General features: G+C 40.2%; 1 protein-coding gene across 1 annotated transcript; it reads left to right on the top strand.

Annotated features, from left to right (window-relative positions):
* Positions 1-3358: 3358 nt before the first annotated feature.
* On the top strand, positions 3359-15061 carry RAG1 (recombination activating 1). Its single transcript, XM_025357173.1, has 2 exons — positions 3359-3472; positions 8593-15061. Exon 2 carries the CDS (start codon positions 8607-8609, stop codon positions 11736-11738), a length of 3132 nt encoding a protein of 1043 aa, XP_025212958.1. The 5' UTR covers positions 3359-3472; positions 8593-8606; the 3' UTR covers positions 11739-15061.
* The last annotated feature ends 4532 nt before the right edge of the window (positions 15062-19593 follow it).

Raw genomic sequence — 19593 nt, 5'->3', positions numbered from 1 at the left:
GTTTAGAGCAATTAATAACTCATTAGAAATTTTACTAACAGGGGTAATTCACACTGAGTTACTTAGAAAACAATTTTAAGACAGAGAAAGGGGGAGAAATGAGTGTGTAGAGATGCTGTCTCTCCACCACCAGTGCAGGGTGGTGAGTTTGCATGCTCACCCAGGGCTCTGATCTAGCTACGACCTGTTAAGGTTCTGCTCCATTACCAGCTTGAGTTTCTTTACCATCTAAGATGCATCTTGGGCAGGTTAGGGAGGGATGTTCCCTTTTCAGTGTAGTGGAAAGAACGTTGTCCTGGGAGCTGGGAGATCAGATTTGTAATGCTATTTCTGCTACTAATTTCCTTCTGTGACATTGAGCAGGAACACTTTGCCCTTCAGGAATAAATAAAACACATGCTTCGGGGCAAGTAACCTCTAAGTTCCCTTCTAGTTCTGGCTTTCAAATTGGTGATGTTAGAAGACAAGAGTTTTGCTGGTTAGAGATGTATAGATACATGCTTATGTATGTAATCTCAATGTCCATAAACAGCATCTGCTGAATTATGATAAGAGCTCAAAATGCAGCGTTCACACACTCAGACCATGGCTGCAGGAGTAGATTTTGATTGTTATCAGCAATTGGAACTCATTGCTGTCTGGAAAGAAATTGAATTTGAAAAGGTTACTTAAAAGGGCCTTTGGGAGCCAAGGGGAGTAAGTGTAGGCAACCTGCTAAGGGGGATTGGGGCTGGGATGGAGAGGCAGGTGAAAGCAGGGATGCAGGGAGCACATTGCCTGGAGGAGCAGGGCCAGTGAAGGGCCTGTCGGCACTTCGAGGACTAACAACAGCTAATCACTAGTCTGGGAGGTCTGTACTCAAGGCTGGAACTTGGCACCAAATTGTCCAGGCTCTAGTTCACCCTTTTCATTCTTTGTCTCTTGTAACAATTGACCAATACATGTCGGCTGTGTTTTATTTTTAATTTGCTTAGAACAACATGCATCCTAGGCAGCTCTGACTTTGCTATTTTGTGATGCAAGTCAAGGTTTTCTTGTCACGTGGAAAAGATTTGAAATAAACACAGTGAATAAAATGTTAGTGTCCAGGCAGAGGGACAATGGGGCATCATTTAACTTGTTTTTTCCAGGTGATCCAAGGGAGGTCTCACTTCTCAGCAGGAGACAAGTGCCTTGATTTCAACATGGATGGGAGAAATTGGGAGAAACATGGAAATACTGGTGATGTATACAAATCCAGACTTTTATCAAACAAAGCATTTAGAAAACTGTATCTTCATATGCACCTAATATTTTGTTATGTCTCATTTAAAATTCATTGAGTACTTTATTTGTAAATATTGTGATTTTTCCTAATTATAAAAGTATATATAGCTGATGAAAAATTCAGCAATATAGTATGTTAAATATGATTTTAAAAAAGAGAGAAAGAGAGAGAGAGAAAGCTCCTCCATTATCTGGTCTGAACCTCACACCCCCACTGTTCTTTGATGAGTCCATTTGAGCAGCTTACTTTTTCAAGAAAAATCAAAAAGGATTCCATCTGTAAATTTTTCAGCTCAGAGAAATTTTCTAACTCTGGTTTGGAGGTTATGGGCAACCTACCAACTCTGTTCACTTTAGACTCTTGATTCTAAACCAAGGAAAGTCCAAAACAAACCGGTGCATTTTGTCACCTTAGTTTCACGTAACTTCCAAGTGAACCTACAGAACTGAAGCCTGATCCTTGAACTTGGTGCTTTGTTCTAATACTGTGAGATATTATTGTTTTGCTCTTTCCTTCAAGGGAAAGCATGAACATCTGACCTTTTCTTTTTCTTTCTTTAAGTCCATTGGAGATGCAAGATTTTAAGGAGCAGGAGGATGGGTGGGAAGGACACCCTCTTGCATGTAAGTCATGTTATGACTCCTCTCTACTTGACCTCATTGTATAAGGAGGGCCCAGGGCCACAAAGCTTGCTTCTTGATGGTTCTGTTGAACATGAACACTGTCTTCAGGAAATTCTTAGCTCTCAGCTGCCTTTTCTCACCATGTTGCCTTAAATACGACCCTCAGGTAAGGCTGCATATCCTTAGGGAAAAACACACTGAAGCACCTAGAAGCCACAGACCAGTTTCCCCTCTCCCCCAATGTTACTGCAGTGGCTGCTGCCTTGTCTTTAGTGAGCAGAAGCTGTGGCCCCAGGTCTGTTGTGTGGTTAGACAGGTCCAGATGCAAAAGAGTGGGAGATGTAAGAAGAGCGTCTAATGAGGGCAGCACAGACCAGTGAAATCCTTGCACCTGCCTCCTTGACAGTTTTTTTCTGAGAATCAGACAAGCAAGGAATCTCTCACTTATTAGCTGAACACAGAAAGACTTTGAGGATAAAGCTGGTCTGAGAATTATAAAGGGGTTTTGAAACAGACAGAGGTGTGTATATACCTATTCATTCTTGAGTTTTCCTTAGGCTGTTACTACAAAGTGGCTTTCATTATTCTCCTTTCATGGCATAATGGAGTGATTAAGAACATGAGCTTTGGAATTCCACCTCACCTTCACTAAGTAGTGGCTGTGTGACTATGGGCAAGTCACTCCATCGCTCTGAACTTTTGTCACTTCTTTTTAGAGATAATACTATCAAATGCGTAAGATTGTTGTGAAAATTAAATGACACATAAAACACTTAGAAGCCTGGCCCATTGCTCTCAATAATGGGGACTAATATTATTAATCTTAGGTTGCGGGTGATGAGATTGAGGTTCATAAAGTCTAAGCAATGAATCAAAGGCCTAAGTTAAGATTTAAATCCAGGTCTGTTGACTTCCATACTCGAGTAATGTTTAAACTTAGAGTAGTTGCAAGGAGCATCAACCTTCCTCAGCAAGATTTGACCAGGTTGAAAGGTTCTGAGATTGTTTGGATACCATTTCAAGATAATAATAAAAAAAATCCCATAGTGTTGTTAATATCTGATGAACATTCACAAAGAGGCAGACATCGTTTCAAGTATTTTCCTGTAACAACTCTCATCGTATAACATTATTGACTCTTTGAGGTACACACTACTAGCATTTCCTTTTTACAGATGTGGAACTGAGGCACAGAGATATAGAACCCTGGCATAAGCTGGGGCTTATACTGACTGATAAGACCATTTCCAACCCAAACATTCTCAGGGAGGGAACTGGCAGCCAGTGCCCCAGCAAACTCGCACATCATTCTACACTCAGGCCTCCTCTGAGCTAAGCTTCCTAAAGAGCCAGGTGGCAGCTGGAGCTGGGGTCTCCTGGCTTGTGATTGGCTGTGGTTAGCCCTCCATGGTGGGGGAGGCTGGGAAGGACAGTGGAAGCTGATAAACAGCTCAGCAGCATGTTCTGAGAAACGAGAGCAAGGAGAGAGCAGAGAACACACTTTGCCTTCTCTTTGGTATTGAGTAATATCAATCAAGTTGCAGACATCTCAACACTTTGGCCAGGCAGCCTGCTGAGCAAGGTAACACTCATACTTTTCATGCCTTGAGCCAAAATATTTATTACATTTTTATGTTTCTAACTAGAAGTGCTTGAGCTTTCTTTCCTTCCAGGTGATGAGGGGATGGAATGAGCAAAGCTACATCAATTTTTTTTTTAACATATGAAAATAAAAAAGGTATAAGAGGACAAGTTTAGGGCCACTGAGGGCCCAGTTTAGGGCCACTGAAGGTTCATAGAAAGATGCAAAATATCTGAATTACCATAAATGAATGCTATTGTCAGAAGAAGGGTTTAAGGAATGCTTCTTGAATGAATGTGTACAAATCAGCAGAAGGTAACGTGTGAGACTCTTGGAAATAAATACTGTTAGTTCAGGCAAGAAAAATAGTCAGGAACGCAAGTTCTAGGATGGGAGGAAATGTGTGGTTTCCCAGGTATGAACAAGTATTACCAGGCATTTCCTGAACTAGATTGGCCTAAGTAGGAGACCAATGTGTCTCGAAATATCCGCTCATTTTAGAATCACTGAATGTTTAAAAATGCAATTCCTGGATTCCTTCCCTAACAGCCAGACTCTTTAGGACCTGATGATCTGCGTTTCTTTTTAAAAACAAGTTCACTCATGATTCTGATTTGTATTAATTTAGAGAATTGCCATGGTAGAGACCCTGCTTTGAGGTTTTGTTCTTGAGTCAGGATTCCTGGCCAGGGATTGTGATGATAAATTTCACTTTCTGAAGTGGTTTATGCAAGAGGTTGTCTGAAGGAAGAGCAAGGATCATAGTGCTATTTTGTGGATACTTGAGACTTATAAAAACCCGTTGTATTTTGTCACATTTTTGATGCGTGATGTTTGACAAAAGACAGACGATGGTATTTGCAGAGTGAATGAATAAGTGGAACAGGTGTGATAATGAGAGGTCACACTTGAGCACACAGTTATTACTTGAAAATTGTGTACAGACTAAGTTGAAGACGTTAGGAGGGAAGATTGTGGGCCAAGTAATGGGGTGTATGTGTGTGTGTAGGGTGGGCAGCTGGGATGGAAATGGGGGCTGCTGCTGCTGCTGTGTCCTGGCCTCCTGAACGAATGATATCACTCACCAGAAACTACTGTTCCTGCACTGTCCAAGCCACCCCAAACTAGTTTGTCAAAATGAATCTGTGCTGTGTGGAGGGAGGCACCCCTGCAGCTCTGATGTCAGATGGCAATGCTGAGATGGCAGTGCACGGTGGGGACAGGGCTGAGCCAGCACCAACCACTCAGCCTTTGAGATCCTGAGGCTGGTCTACTGCTGAGATCTTTTGTTAGAAGAGAGGAGATCAAGCATTTGCAAGGTTTCTGAGTGTCAAAATCTGAGTCCAAGATAACTCCTTCATAATCCTAACTTCATTCTGTCTACAGGTCCATATTTTAGCCTGCTTTCTACATGTCTATCTGAAAAGAATGAGAAGCTAAGGGTGGTGGTCAGATTTGAAATTAGCCAGATCTTAAGCTTTTCTGGGGGAAATTTAGAAGAAAATATGGAAAAGTGACTATAAGCACATATAAATCTAGTCTTTAAAACAGTTTTATCCAGAATAAATGTATCACAAAGTTAATAAAAATAGTACTGCTTGTTTTGAATAATTCAAATGATACAAAAATGAATAAAATAAAAAGTGCAAGAGGCCCTCTTATCAATGCCAATTCTATTTTTTTCAGAAATTAAACACTGTTAAGATTTTAGTGCATATCCTTTCAGAATTTCTGTGATTTCATATATGTACAAATACAAACATTATACACAAACAGAATCCTACTATACTTGCTATTGTCATTCTATTCTCTGCTTTTTCATGTGAGCATCTTTCCATGTCACTAATGCATACAGAAATTGCACATATGCATCAATGCATACAGAAAATTAAATTTTCTGCATGGTTTTCCACTGTATGTCTGGACCATAGTTTATTTAATAATGCCCTTTGGGTAATTATTTATATTGTTTCCTGCTTTTTCAAAGTAACAGTTTTTGAAACAAATCTCTCTGTCTTTATATAAATATTGTTGTATTCCTGTGGAAATGTTTCTATTGGATAACATCCCAAAAGGAGATTTATTGCACCAAAGATAATATATTTAAAAATTTTAAAGACATTGCTAAATTGTCTGGTAGGCATTTGATACCAATTTATACTCCTCCCAAGAATGTATGGAGATATCTTAATTTCTCCATGCCTTCATTAATGCTGAACCATATAAGTAGTTTTAATCTTTGCTAATTGAATAGATAAAAAATATCTAATCGAAACCTAGTTCTTAAAAGTTCTATTTTCTACCAAAAGTAATACATGTCTATTTTAGGGAGTAAAAATCACAAGTAAGGATAAAAAATGGTGCAGTAATAAACACAAGAGTGTAGATGTCTCTGAACATACTGATTTGATTTCCTTTGGATAAATACCCAGTGGTAGGACTGCTGGATCATGTAATAATTCTATCTTTAGTTTTTTTGAGGACTTCCATACTATTCTTCATAGTGGCTGTACTAATTTACATTCCTATTATTGCTTGTCATTTGGATAAAATCTATTTTAACTGGGGCGAGATGACACCTCATTGTAGTTTTGATTTGCATTTCTCTGATGATCAGTGATGTTGAGCACCTTTTCATATACCTGTTTGCCATTTGTATGTCTTCCTTTGAGAAATGTCTATTCAGATATTTTGCCCGTTTAAAAATTGGATTATTAGTTTGTTTCCTGTAGAGTTGTTTGAGCTCCTTATATATTCTGGTTATTAATCTCTTGTCAGATGCATAGCTTACAAATATTTTCTCCCATCATGTGGATTTTGTCTTCATTTTGTGGATTGTTTACTTTGCTGTGCAAAAGCTTTTAACTTGATGCAATCCCATTTGTCCATTTTTGCTTTGGTTGCCTTCCACAGGAGTATTTAAATAAATGTAGTTTGGTAGATTTTGATATAGTAATTCACGTCAGTGGGAGTCAAGGGGGAAATGTGTAGGGAAGTGAGATACTTCCAGGGATCCTACCACCATGCCTTATGATTGACTTACTGAATTTGAAAGTCAGTATTAAACTTGATGAGCTCTAGAGACGGTCATGCATTTTTAAAAGAATTACTCATAATATTATCTTGGAATACCAGAGAGCAAGTGATTTAAGAATAGTCTGGGAAGTAAAATGCTAAAGGAATGAGAAGGTATTTGGGGTTGAGTTCAACCTAAGAGGTAGGGAAACCACAGGGAAAGACCTAGCACCTGCCACAGAAGATAATTAGGAAGCAGAATGGAACTATAAGCAATTTTGAGGTGTTCGTTGGGCTGCAGTTGAAATATTTTTTGAGGTTAATGAGACATTTGAAATGGCCGTGTATTGTTTTAACTCTTGCATAGTCCTGCATAGGTAACAATCTAATAGGATTTCTCTGTTAATCAAGTCTTAGAAATTTGCTTTTAATTTTTATGAAAAACACCCATTTCTTTTTTTTGAGACAGAGTCTTGCTGTGTTGTCCAGGCTGGGGTGCAGTAGTGGGATCTTGGCTCACTGCAACCTCTGCCTCCTGGGTTCAGGCGATTCTCCTGCCTCAGCCTCCTGAGTAGCTGGAATTACAGGTGCCTGCCACCATGCCCGGCTAATTGTTTTTTGTATTTTTAGTAGAGATGAAGTTTCACCACATTTGCCAGGCTGGTCTCACACTGACCGCCTTGACCTCCCGAAGTGTTGGGATTCCAGGCATGAGCCACTGCACCTGTGCCCCAAAACACCAATTTCTGATGCGTAATGCTTGTAAGATGGAACAAACTTCAGTAAAGCAGGGACTTGAAAAGAGTCTTTGGTAGCAGGTGTCAGAGTTAGCCCTTGCCCCTCTGTACCCCCTAATCCCACCCCTGTTGAAAGTGTGTTCATCTGAGAATTTGTCTCCATAACTATGTGACTATAAAAATTCTCATCGATTTTGTTAGTTGATCAATTGAGGGGAAAACATATGTTACTTGACATAACTGGTGGGTCGAAAGAGTTAACCCAGGCAAATTTGAGATAGGTGGATGGGATGATGGATTGAAAATATAGTTACTCTTTTTGCAATTATGTACTAAGTAATTTGGGAAAGATTGGTCTAATTGGGTCTAAAGAGTACACCTCACATGGCATTGTTAGACCTTTTTTCTGCATCGCTAGTGATCTGTACACTACAACTGAAATCAGTAGGGTTTCCTAGCATATGCAATTGCCAAAATGTTTTTTTACCAGAAGAGAAACAATACTCCCACCTCTTCTTATTATGTTACAAACTATAGTGCTAATGACCATCCACCGACAATGACTTTCAGGATGACCTGTGTGAGTTTTATCTGAAACCATGTGAATTTTTCATCTTAAAAGTCCCTCAGAATCTCAGTTTATGTACACTCTGGTTTGTTGCAGGTTTAGAGTTCTGTGGTTTTTGTTTCTAATGTAGACACAGCCTTATAATTTACAACAGCATTCACTAATTAAAATTGTAAGCATAATTACTATCCATGATACTTATTATTAGTTTGCACTCATAAAGCTCAAAATTCACTTCATCCTTTCAAGTAGTGAATAATTAGTTTCTTTGGGTTTGCAGCTTTATCATCCTTTTATGACCCATTTGGAAGAAATAAACAACCAACCTTCCGGAAGATTGCTTTAAAAAGCTGGAAAATATTGTCCAGCTAGTGCAATGAGGCTAATACAATGTGGAAAATATTACTTTTCTTTAGTGTTAGTAGCCAATTCATCTTTACATTTACTGAACAAATAACTATTAAGCACCTAATGTATACTAGGACCCTTGGGGAGACAAAGATAAATCAAAGATTCTGTCCTCAAAGACCTTAAGGTGTTTGTAGAAGGGAATAAAACTTTACATGTATATATCTAAACATTTATATGTGTGTAACAGGTATAAGTAACCGTAAACACTGTCAGAACAGGAAATAACTCTATGATCAGCACCTAACATGATATATTAAGATAGAAGATTTAATACATATCTTTTGGAATACATGAATAAATAATTGAATGTATTTATTTTTATTACTTATAAGATACACCAGTGGGATATTGATATTGGTCTTAATATGACTTGTTTTCATTGTTCTCAGGTACCTCAGCCAGCATGGCGTCCTCTTTCCCACCCACCTTGGGACTCAGTTCTGCCCCAGATGAAATTCAGCACCCATATATTAAATTTTCAGAATGGAAATTTAAGCTGTTCCGGGTGAGATCCTTTGAAAAGACACCTGAAGAAGCTCAAAGGGAAAAGAAGGATTCCTTTGAGGGGAAGCCCTCTCTGGAGCAATCTCCAGCAGTCCTGGACAAGGCTGATGGTCAGAAGCCAGTTCCAAATCAGCCAGTGTTAAAAGCCCATCCTAAGTTTTCAAAGAAATTTCATGACAGTGGGAAAGCAAGAGTTAAAGCCATCCATCAAGCCAACCTTCGACATCTCTGCCGCATCTGTGGGAATTCTTTTAAAACTGATGAGCACAACAGGAGATATCCAGTTCATGGTCCTGTGGATGGTAAAACCCTAGGCCTTTTACGAAAGAAGGAAAAGAGAGCTACTTCCTGGCCAGACCTCATTACCAAGGTTTTCCGGATTGATGTGAAGGCAGATGTTGACTCGATCCACCCCACTGAGTTCTGCCATAACTGCTGGAGCATCATGCACAGGAAGTTTAGCAGTGCCCCTTGTGAGGTTTACTTCCCGAGGAATGTGACCATGGAGTGGCACCCCCACACACCATCCTGTGTCATCTGCAACACTGCCCGTCGGGGACTCAAGAGGAAGAGTCTTCAGCCAAACTTGCAGCTCAGCAAAAAACTCAAAACTGTGCTTGACCAAGCAAGACAAGCCCGTCAGCGCAAGAGAAGAGCTCAGGCAAGGACCAGCAGCAAGGATGTCATGAAGAAGATCGCCAACTGCAGTAAGATACATCTTAGTACCAAGCTCCTTGCAGTGGACTTCCCGGAGCACTTCGTGAAATCCATCTCCTGCCAGATCTGTGAACACATTCTGGCCGACCCTGTGGAGACCAACTGTAAGCATGTCTATTGCCGGGTCTGCATTCTCAGATGCCTCAAAGTCATGGGCAGCTATTGTCCCTCTTGCCGATATCCATGCTTCCCTACTGACCTGGAGAGTCCAGTGAAGTCCTTTCTGAGCATCTTGAATTCCCTGATGGTGAAATGTCCAGCAAAAGAGTGCAATCAGGAGGTCAGTTTGGAAAAATATAATCACCACATCTCAAGTCACAAGGAATCAAAAGAGAATTTTGTGCACATTAATAAAGGGGGCCGGCCCCGCCAACATCTTCTGTCGCTGACTCGGAGAGCTCAGAAGCACCGGCTGAGGGAACTCAAGCTGCAAGTCAAAGCCTTTGCTGACAAAGAAGAAGGTGGAGATGTGAAGTCGGTGTGCATGACCTTGTTCCTGCTGGCTCTGAGGGCGAGGAATGAGCACAGGCAAGCCGATGAGCTGGAGGCCATCATGCAGGGAAAGGGCTCTGGCCTGCAGCCAGCTGTTTGCTTGGCCATCCGTGTCAACACCTTCCTCAGCTGCAGTCAGTACCACAAGATGTACAGGACTGTGAAAGCCATCACAGGGAGACAGATTTTTCAGCCTTTGCATGCCCTTCGGAATGCTGAGAAGGTACTTCTGCCGGGCTACCACCACTTTGAGTGGCAGCCACCTCTGAAGAATGTGTCTTCCAGCACTGATGTTGGCATTATTGATGGGCTGTCTGGACTATCATCCTCTGTGGATGATTACCCAGTGGACACCATTGCCAAGAGGTTCCGCTATGATTCAGCTTTGGTGTCTGCTTTGATGGACATGGAAGAAGACATCTTGGAAGGCATGAGATCCCAAGACCTTGATGATTACCTGAATGGCCCCTTCACAGTGGTGGTGAAGGAGTCTTGTGATGGAATGGGAGATGTGAGTGAGAAGCACGGGAGTGGGCCAGTAGTTCCAGAAAAGGCAGTCCGTTTTTCATTCACAATCATGAAAATTACTATCGCCCACAGTTCTCAGAATGTGAAAGTATTTGAGGAAGCCAAACCTAACTCTGAACTGTGTTGCAAGCCATTGTGCCTTATGCTGGCAGATGAGTCTGACCACGAGACACTGACTGCCATCCTGAGCCCTCTCATTGCTGAGAGGGAGGCCATGAAGAGCAGTGAATTAATGCTTGAGCTGGGAGGCATTCTACGGACTTTCAAGTTTATCTTCAGGGGTACCGGATATGATGAAAAACTTGTGCGGGAAGTGGAAGGCCTTGAGGCTTCTGGCTCAGTCTACATTTGTACTCTTTGTGATGCCACCCGTCTGGAAGCCTCTCAAAATCTTGTCTTCCACTCTATAACCAGAAGCCATGCTGAGAACCTGGAACGTTATGAGGTCTGGCGTTCCAATCCTTACCATGAGTCTGTGGAAGAACTGCGGGATCGGGTGAAAGGGGTCTCAGCCAAACCTTTCATTGAGACAGTCCCTTCCATAGACGCACTCCACTGTGACATTGGCAATGCAGCTGAGTTCTACAAGATCTTCCAGCTAGAGATAGGGGAGGTGTATAAGAATCCCAATGCTTCCAAAGAGGAAAGGAAAAGGTGGCAGGCCACACTGGACAAGCATCTCCGGAAGAAGATGAACCTCAAACCAATCATGAGGATGAATGGCAACTTTGCCAGGAAGCTCATGACCAAAGAGACTGTGGATGCAGTTTGTGAGTTAATTCCTTCGGAGGAGAGGCACGAGGCTCTGAGGGAGCTGATGGATCTTTACCTGAAGATGAAACCGGTGTGGCGGTCATCATGCCCTGCTAAAGAGTGCCCAGAATCCCTCTGCCAGTACAGTTTCAATTCACAGCGTTTTGCTGAGCTCCTTTCTACCAAGTTCAAGTATAGGTATGAGGGAAAAATCACCAATTATTTTCACAAAACCCTGGCACATGTTCCTGAAATTATTGAGAGGGATGGCTCCATTGGGGCATGGGCAAGTGAGGGAAATGAGTCTGGTAACAAACTGTTTAGGCGCTTCCGGAAAATGAATGCCAGGCAGTCCAAATGCTATGAGATGGAAGACGTCCTGAAACACCACTGGCTGTACACCTCCAAATACCTCCAGAAATTTATGAATGCTCATAATGCATTAAAAACCTCTGGGTTTAACATGGACTCTCAGGCAAGCTTAGGGGACCCATTAGGCATAGAGGACTCTCTGGAAAGCCAAGATTCAATGGAATTTTAAGTAGGGCAACCACTTATGAGTTGGTTTTTGCAATTAAGTTTCCCTCTGGGTTGCATTGAGGGCTTCTCTTAGCACCCTTTACTGCTGTGTATGGGGCTTCACCACCCAAGAGGTGGTAGGTTGGAGTGAGATGCTACAGACGCTCTCAAGTCAGGAATGGAAACTGATGAGCTGGTTGCTTGAGCCTTTTAGTGAGTTCCGAAAAGCAACAGGAAAAATTAGTTATCTGAAAGCTCAATAACTCATAACAGGAGTAACTGCAGGGGACGAGAGTAAACAAAGATCTGTGTGTGTTGGGGAACTGTCGTGAAAATCAAAGCCAAGGTTATCAAAGAACAGCCCGCGAGGCCAGGAAAGAAATTGGTCCTGTGGTTTTCATTTTTCCCCCTTGATTTATTATATTTTGTATTGAGATATGATAAGTGCCTTCTATTTCATTTTTGAATAATTCTTCATTTTTAAAATTTTACATATCTTGGCTTGTTCTATAAGATTCAAAAGAGCTTTTTAAATTTTTCTAATAATATCTTATATTTGTACAGCACAATGACCTTTACAAAGTGCTCTCAATGCATTTACCATTTGTTATATTTATGCAGAATTACTTTACATCAGGACAATTTTGAGAAAATCGGTCCTTTTTTATGTTTAGATTATGTATCTATTGTAACCTTCAGAGTTTAGGAGGTCATCTGCTGTCATAGATTTTTTAATAATGAATTTAGAATACACCTGCTAGCTACAGTTAGTTATTAAATCTTTTGATAATATATATTTACTTAGCTATCAGAGTGTGATTCTTTATTTTTGCTTTTTAATTTCAGGTAATTTAGAGTTTCCAAATTTAGAGCTTCTGCATACAATCTTAAAGCCACAGAGGCTTGTAAGAATATAGGTTAGCTTGATGTCTAAAAATATATTTCATGTCTTACTGAAACATTTTGCCAGACTTTCTCCAAATGAAACCTGAATCAATTTTTCTAAATCTAGGTTTCATAGAGTCCTCTCCTCTGCAATGTATTATTCTTTCTATAATGATCAGTTTACTTTCAGTGGATTCAGAATTGTGTAGCAGGATAACCTTGTATTTTTCCATCTGCTAAGTTTAGATGGAGTCCAAATGCAGTACAGCAGAAGAGTTAACATTTACACAGTGCTTTTTTTGAGGAATGTTTTCACACTCATTTTTCCTTACAACAATTCTGAGGAGTAGGTGTTGTTATTATCTCCGTTTGATGGAGGTTTAAATGATTTGCTGAAAGTTATTTAGGGGTAATAAATACTTGGCTTGGAAATTGAACACAGCCCTTTTGTCTCCAAAGCCCTTCTTCTTTCCACCACAAATTAATCATTATGTTTATAAGGTAATATCAGAATTGTTTAGGATTCACAACTAATCACTGTAGCACATGACCTTGGGATTACATTTTTATGGGGCAGGAGTAAGCAAGTTTTTAAGTCATTTGTGTGCTCTGGCCCTTTTGATAGAAGAAAGCAACGCAAAAGCTCCAAAGAGCCCCCTAATCCTCTTGTGGCTCCAGTTATTTGGCAACTATTATCTGCATCCTTAGGAATTTGGGATTTGCCGGTTGCTGGCAATGTAGAGCAGGCATGGAATTTTATATGCTAGTGAGTCATAATGATATGTTAGTGTTAATTAGTTTTTTTCTTCCTTTGATTTTATTGGCCATAATTGCTACTTTTCATACACAGTATATCAAAGAGCTTGATAATTTAGTTGTCAAAAGTGCATCAGTGACATTATCCTAAATGGTATGCATTTGGTGCTTCTGCAGGAATTCAACTCAGTATCTTTCATTAACAAATACAACAGTTTTCCTTGCTTTTTATATACAGAATATCAAAGTCACTTCTACTTTAGTTGTCAAAAACATATGCATATTTTAACATTTTTGAAAACTCTTGGTTTTGTTTTTTTTGGAAATGAATGGGCTACTAAGCCACCCTTTCCCTTCATACTGCTTAATCCTTCCACCATGTCTCTACACTAATAAACGGCTAAATTCACATAATTACCCTATTCCCTGAAGTATGGTAGTGCTGGTTTATAGATTTTTTTTTACCCTTTTCTACTCTTTTACTCTATTGGTGGCACTGTAAATACTTTCCCATATTAAATTATCCTTTTCTAACACCGTAGGAGCTATTTTGAATGCATATGACTAAGAGCATGATTTATAGCACAACCTTTCCAATAATCCCTTAATCAGATCACATTTTGATAAACCCTGGGAACATCTGGCTGCAGGAATTTCAATATGTAGAAACGCTGCCTATGTTTTTTTTGCCCTTATTGTTGAGATTGCAATATGCTAGACCCTAGTTTTATACTAGACTTTTATTTTTAACAATGCCTATTGCAAGTGCAATTACATACTCCAGGGAAATTCACCACACTGAATGGAGCATTTGTGTGTGTGTGTGTGTGAAGTATATACTGGGACCTCGGAAGTGCAATGTATTTTTCTCCTGTGAAACCTGATTCTACAAGTTTTCATGTCAAGTCACTCAGGTGCATTGCAGGGACCAGTGATAATGGCTGATGAAAATTGATGATTGGTCGGTGAGGTCAAAAGGAGCCTTCAGATTAATAAACATGCACTGAGAAGCAAGAGGAGGAGAAAAAGATGTCCTTTTCTTCCAGGTGAACTGGAATTTAGTTTTGCCTCAAATTTTTTTTCCCACAAGATATAGATGAAGATAAAGATTGCTTCGGTTGAGAGTGTGGGTCTTGCATTACATCAAACAATTCAAATTCCACACAGATAAGAGGCAGGATATGTAAGCACCAGTGGTAGTTGGGACGAATAAACCATCATTTGGATGCAGGTGGTTTTTGATTGCAGATATGTGTGTGTCTTCAGTGATTGTATGACAGATGGTGTATTCTTTTCATGTTAAAAGATTTTAAGTAAGAGTAGATACTTTGTACCCATTTTACATTTTCTTATTTTAACTAGTAATCTACATAAATATACCTCAGAGATCATTTTTGGCACTATTTTTTGTTTTGTAGAATTGCACTTCAGTTTATTTTCTTACAAATAACCTTACATTTTGTTTAATGGTTTCCAAGAGCCTTTTGTTATTTTTATTTTTTCTATTTCAGAGAAAATTCAGGTACCGGGATGCAATGGATTTACTTGATGCAGGGGACCTGTATTTCCGTGTCAAATGTTTTCAAATAAAAAGAAATATGAGTTTCAATACTTATTTTTATATTTTAGTATTTCCATTCATTAATATTATGGTTATTGTCAGCAATTTTACATTTGAATATTTGAAATAAAAGTTTAAGATTTGAAAATAGTGTGTTTTGTAATTTCTATTCAAATATTAATAATAATATTGAGTGCAGCATTTAAAAATTAACATCATTTACTTTGAGAGAAATACAGAATAAATTTGGTGGTCTTTGGATTAAAGGACAATTGAATAATGATTATGTGAAAAATTTATCCTAATGGAGATGAGACAATTTTTCCCCCCAGATACATAGGATAAATGGTAAATCTTTTTATTTGTTTTTTAACTTTTTTGGGACTAGTGAAAATACAGACTTATTCTCCAGAAAATTCACATACTTATTATATTAGGTCACTCTTGGCATTACTATAAATAAATAGCTGAGACTGGGTAATTTATAAAGAAAAGAGGTTTCATTGGTTCACAGTTTTGCAGTAAGTATGGCACTAGCATCTAATTCACCTTCTGGTGAGGCCACAGAAAGCTACAATCATGGCACAAAGGGAAAGGAGAGCAGGAGCGTCACACAGCGAGAATGGGAACAAGGGTGGGGAGGTGCCACACACTTTTACACAACCAGATCTCATGTAAACTTGCTGAGCAAGAACTTGCTCATCATTGTGAGAATAGCACCAAGCCATCTGTAAGGGATCTGCCTCCATAATCCAATCACCTCCCATCAGTCCTGACCTCCAACATTGGGGTTACATTTCAACATGCGAATTGGAGGGGACAAATATCCAAAACATAGCATTCTGCCCCTGGCCTTCCAAATCTCATGTTCTCCTCACTTTGCAAAATACAATCATCCCCTCCCAACATTACCCCAAAGTCTTTACTCATTCCAAGTATCAACTTAAAAGTCCAAAAGTCCTAAGTCTAGAGTCTCATCATTGGAGACTCAAGGCGAATTTCTTCCTGATCCTGTAAAATAAAAATCAAGTTATTGACTTCCAAGATACAATGGTGGTAGAGGCATTGGACTGACATTCTCATTCCAAAAAGTAGAAATTGGCCAAAAGAAAGGGGTAATAGGCCCCACACAAAACCGAGAAGGGCAGACATTAAACCTTAAAGCTCCAAAATAATGTCTGTTGACACCATGTCCCACATCCAAGGCATGTTGCTGCAAGCGGTGGGCTTCCAATGCCTTGGGCAGCTCCAGCCCTATGGCTGCGCAAGGTGCAGCCGCCATCGCTGCTCTCAAGAGTTGGAGTTGAGTGACTGCAGCTTTTCCCTGCTGAGGTTGCAAGTTGCAGGTAGCCATACCACTCTTGGGGTTAGAGGGTGGTGGTCCCATCCCACAGCTCCACTAGGCAATAACCTGGTAGGGACTTTGTATGGGGGCTCCAGCTCCACATTTCCCCTCTGCATTTTCCTAGTAGAGGCTCTCTGCAAGTGCTCACCCATAGAAAACCTAGGTTTTCTCATACATCCTCTGAAATCTAGGGCGAAGCTGCCAAGCCTTCTTCTCTCCTGCATTCTGAGCACCTGTAGGCTTAAAACCATGTGGAAGCTGCCAAGGCTTATGGTTGTGCCCTCTGGAGCTGCAGTCTGAACTGTATCTGGGGCCCTTTGAGCCAAAGCTGGAGCTGAGTGGCCTGAATGCAGAGAGCAGTGTCCCAAGGCTGTGCAAGGTAGCAGGGCCCTGGGATTGGCCCCTAAAACCATTCTTTCCTCCTAGGCCCTGGGCCTGTGATGGGAGTGGTTGCCTCAAAGATCTCTGAAATGCCTTCAAGACCTTCTCTTTTTCTGGGATAGTAGCACTTGGCTTTCTTTTAGTCATGCTAATCTCTGTAGCCAGTGGTTGCTCTGTAGGTGCTTGAATTCCTCCTTTATCACAAAGTCAAGCTGCAAATTTTCCAAACTTTTACATTCTGCTATCATTTTAAATATAAATTCCAAATTTAAGTCATTCCTTTGCACCTGTATTTGATCTTAGGCTGTTATAAGCAGCCAGGCTACATCTTAAATACTTTGGTGCATAGAAATTTCTTCTACTAGATACCCTAAGTCATCACCCTTAAATTCAACCTTCACTGATCTCTAGGATGTGAACACAATGCAGCCAAGCTCTTTGCTAAGGAATAACACAGGTGACCTTTACTCCAGTTCTCAGTAGCTTCCTCATTTCCCTCTGAGACCTCATTAGCCTACCCTTCACTATCCATATCTCTATCAGCATTTTGATCGTAACCATTTAACCAGTCTCTAATAAGTTACAAACTTTCCCTCATTTTCCTGTCTTCTTCTGAACCCTCCAGGCTCTTCCAATTTTAACCTCCGCCTGTTACCCGGTTCCAAAGCCACTTCCACATTTTCAGGTATCTTTATAGCAATGTCCTACTCCTTGTTACCAATTTCTGTATGGGGTCATTCTTGCATTGCTATAAAGAAACATCTGAGACTTGATAATTTATAAAGAAAAGAGGTTTATTTGGCTCACAGTTCTACAGGTTGTACAGAAAGCATGACACTGGTGTCACATACTGAAAGTGGGAGCAAGGGGTGGGAGTAAGGTGCTCCACACTTTAAACAACCAGATCTTGCATGAACTTTTAGAGCAAGAACTTGCTCATTATCATGAGGAGAGCACCAAGCCATTCGTGAGGGATCTGTTCCCGGGATCCAATCACCTTTCACCAGGTTCTACTTCCAACACTGGGGATTATATTTCAAGGTGAGATTTGGAGGAACAAACATCCGAACAGCATCACTTATATACTCAAAATTTTGGTCAGAGTTGTTGACTTTTCCAGGGTCACTCAGAAAATGGCAGAACTGGCTACAGTCCGAGTGCTTTTAGTCAGTGCTTTTAATAATAATAATAATAAATAATAGTAATAATAGCTATCATTTACCAAACTTTTTTGTGTGCTAACCACTTTGCATACATTTTCTTATTTGATCTTTTTGAAGTGGATACTCCTATTATCTCCATGTTACACTTGAAATAACTGAAGCTTACCTCAGCTAGAAAATGGCAGAGCCACATCCACACATTTTTAAGTACCATAGACCCACCTTAGCTGGACGTTTCCTAGCTCCCTTCCAGTCAGGGCTGAGATTCAGTCTGGCTGTCTCTCTACAGCTATACCATTTTTTAAAAATATTGAAATATGTTTGTATTTGTAGGTAAATAGCCTGTGGCCCAAGACCCAAGTGCCCTTTTGCTACTCTCACAGCCCTACTCTATCTTTCAGGAACTGTGGATCGCTCCACAATCCAGCAAGTAACTCGCAGCACTGCTGGAGGCCTCTGGACCTGGGTTTTTAAACATTTGAATATTTGGATGCTACCTCTACCTTTCAGAATGTAGCACCTTCTTACCTTTTAAGACCCAGGTAAAGTCTGCATCCTTCTCACCCTTTCTAGTTACTTCAGCCTATATATTAAATATATATTTGTAGGATGCCTTCTGTGGGCAATGTGGGCTTGGCAGAGGAGATACAGTGGTGAAGAACATAGTTTCTGCTCACAAACAGCTGGGGAGAGATAGACTTCAAATCAACAATAGGACTCTAAATGCACTGCCACACACTCTAGTAGGTGTCATGAAGGAAAAACACTAAATGTGATCAGAGCATAATAGGTGCAGTATGAAGTACAATAGGACAATAGAATTTAACCTGCGGTATCAGAGAAAGCATCTAGGAAGAAGGAACTTTTTAGTGGAGACTGGGAAAATGAGTGGGTGAGGTCAGGTAGGTTACCTGGAGTGAGAGACCTGGAGTAAAGTTAGTCTGTGGAAAGACTCTGTGAGGGGAGAGCAATTGTCAGTGTTTAAGAACTGAAGGAAGGTAAGTGTTCAGGAGCCACCTGAAGGAGGAGCTGCTCTGGAGAATCAGGCAGAGGTCTTATAATGCAGGACCCAATGGACTTGAGTGCTGTCAGAAGTGCAAAGGAAAAAAATCACTGAAGAGTTTGAGGCGGGCCAATGAGGCAATCCACACCACAACAGCAGTGGGGCACGAGTGAAATACTTTTGGAAGCTATAAAGTATGAGGGAATTGATCCAAGTTTGAGAAGGGTTATGCAAATGAAGCTAAATGATGGGGTAGCAATTTCAAGCATTTTTTTTCTCCTCAATGATACCTGCCTACTGACTCACATGTCTCACTCCTTTAAATGACTGTGCCCAACTCTAGGCAGGAGGAGATGAAGGAAGGTTCTCTGTCCTTGGTAGCATCATTTTTTTTTTTTCTTTCATGAAGTCAGTGTTTCTTTCCCTGACTTTTTTCCTTCTTTCTTTGGAAATTTTCTTTTTTCCCCCTTTTGGCCTTTATATCATCTTTTTCTTCTTTTTGATGATGACAACGTATTTGTACCATCGCAAAATACATACCAACTTACTTGGAGGCCAACACCTGCAAATTATTTTTATACTAAGGTCTGATCCAGGTCTAAATAAATACCTAATCTCACATAGACATTTTTTCATCTTTTCCTCAAGAAACTGAAACTTTTTCATAATTGAAAATTGATGATTTAGCCATCTTTTGCACACACACAAACCCTGCCTCTTTTAAGTTATCACTATACATTTTGCATAGCATTTCAAATAGTCTTTTCTACATTTCCAGTTATC

Source organism: Theropithecus gelada, chromosome 14 (genome assembly GCF_003255815.1).
Source record: "Theropithecus gelada isolate Dixy chromosome 14, Tgel_1.0, whole genome shotgun sequence".
NCBI lineage: Eukaryota > Metazoa > Chordata > Mammalia > Primates > Cercopithecidae > Theropithecus > Theropithecus gelada.
The sequence above is the reverse complement of the archived record's forward strand: the minus strand, read 5'-3'. Positions and strand labels throughout refer to the sequence as shown.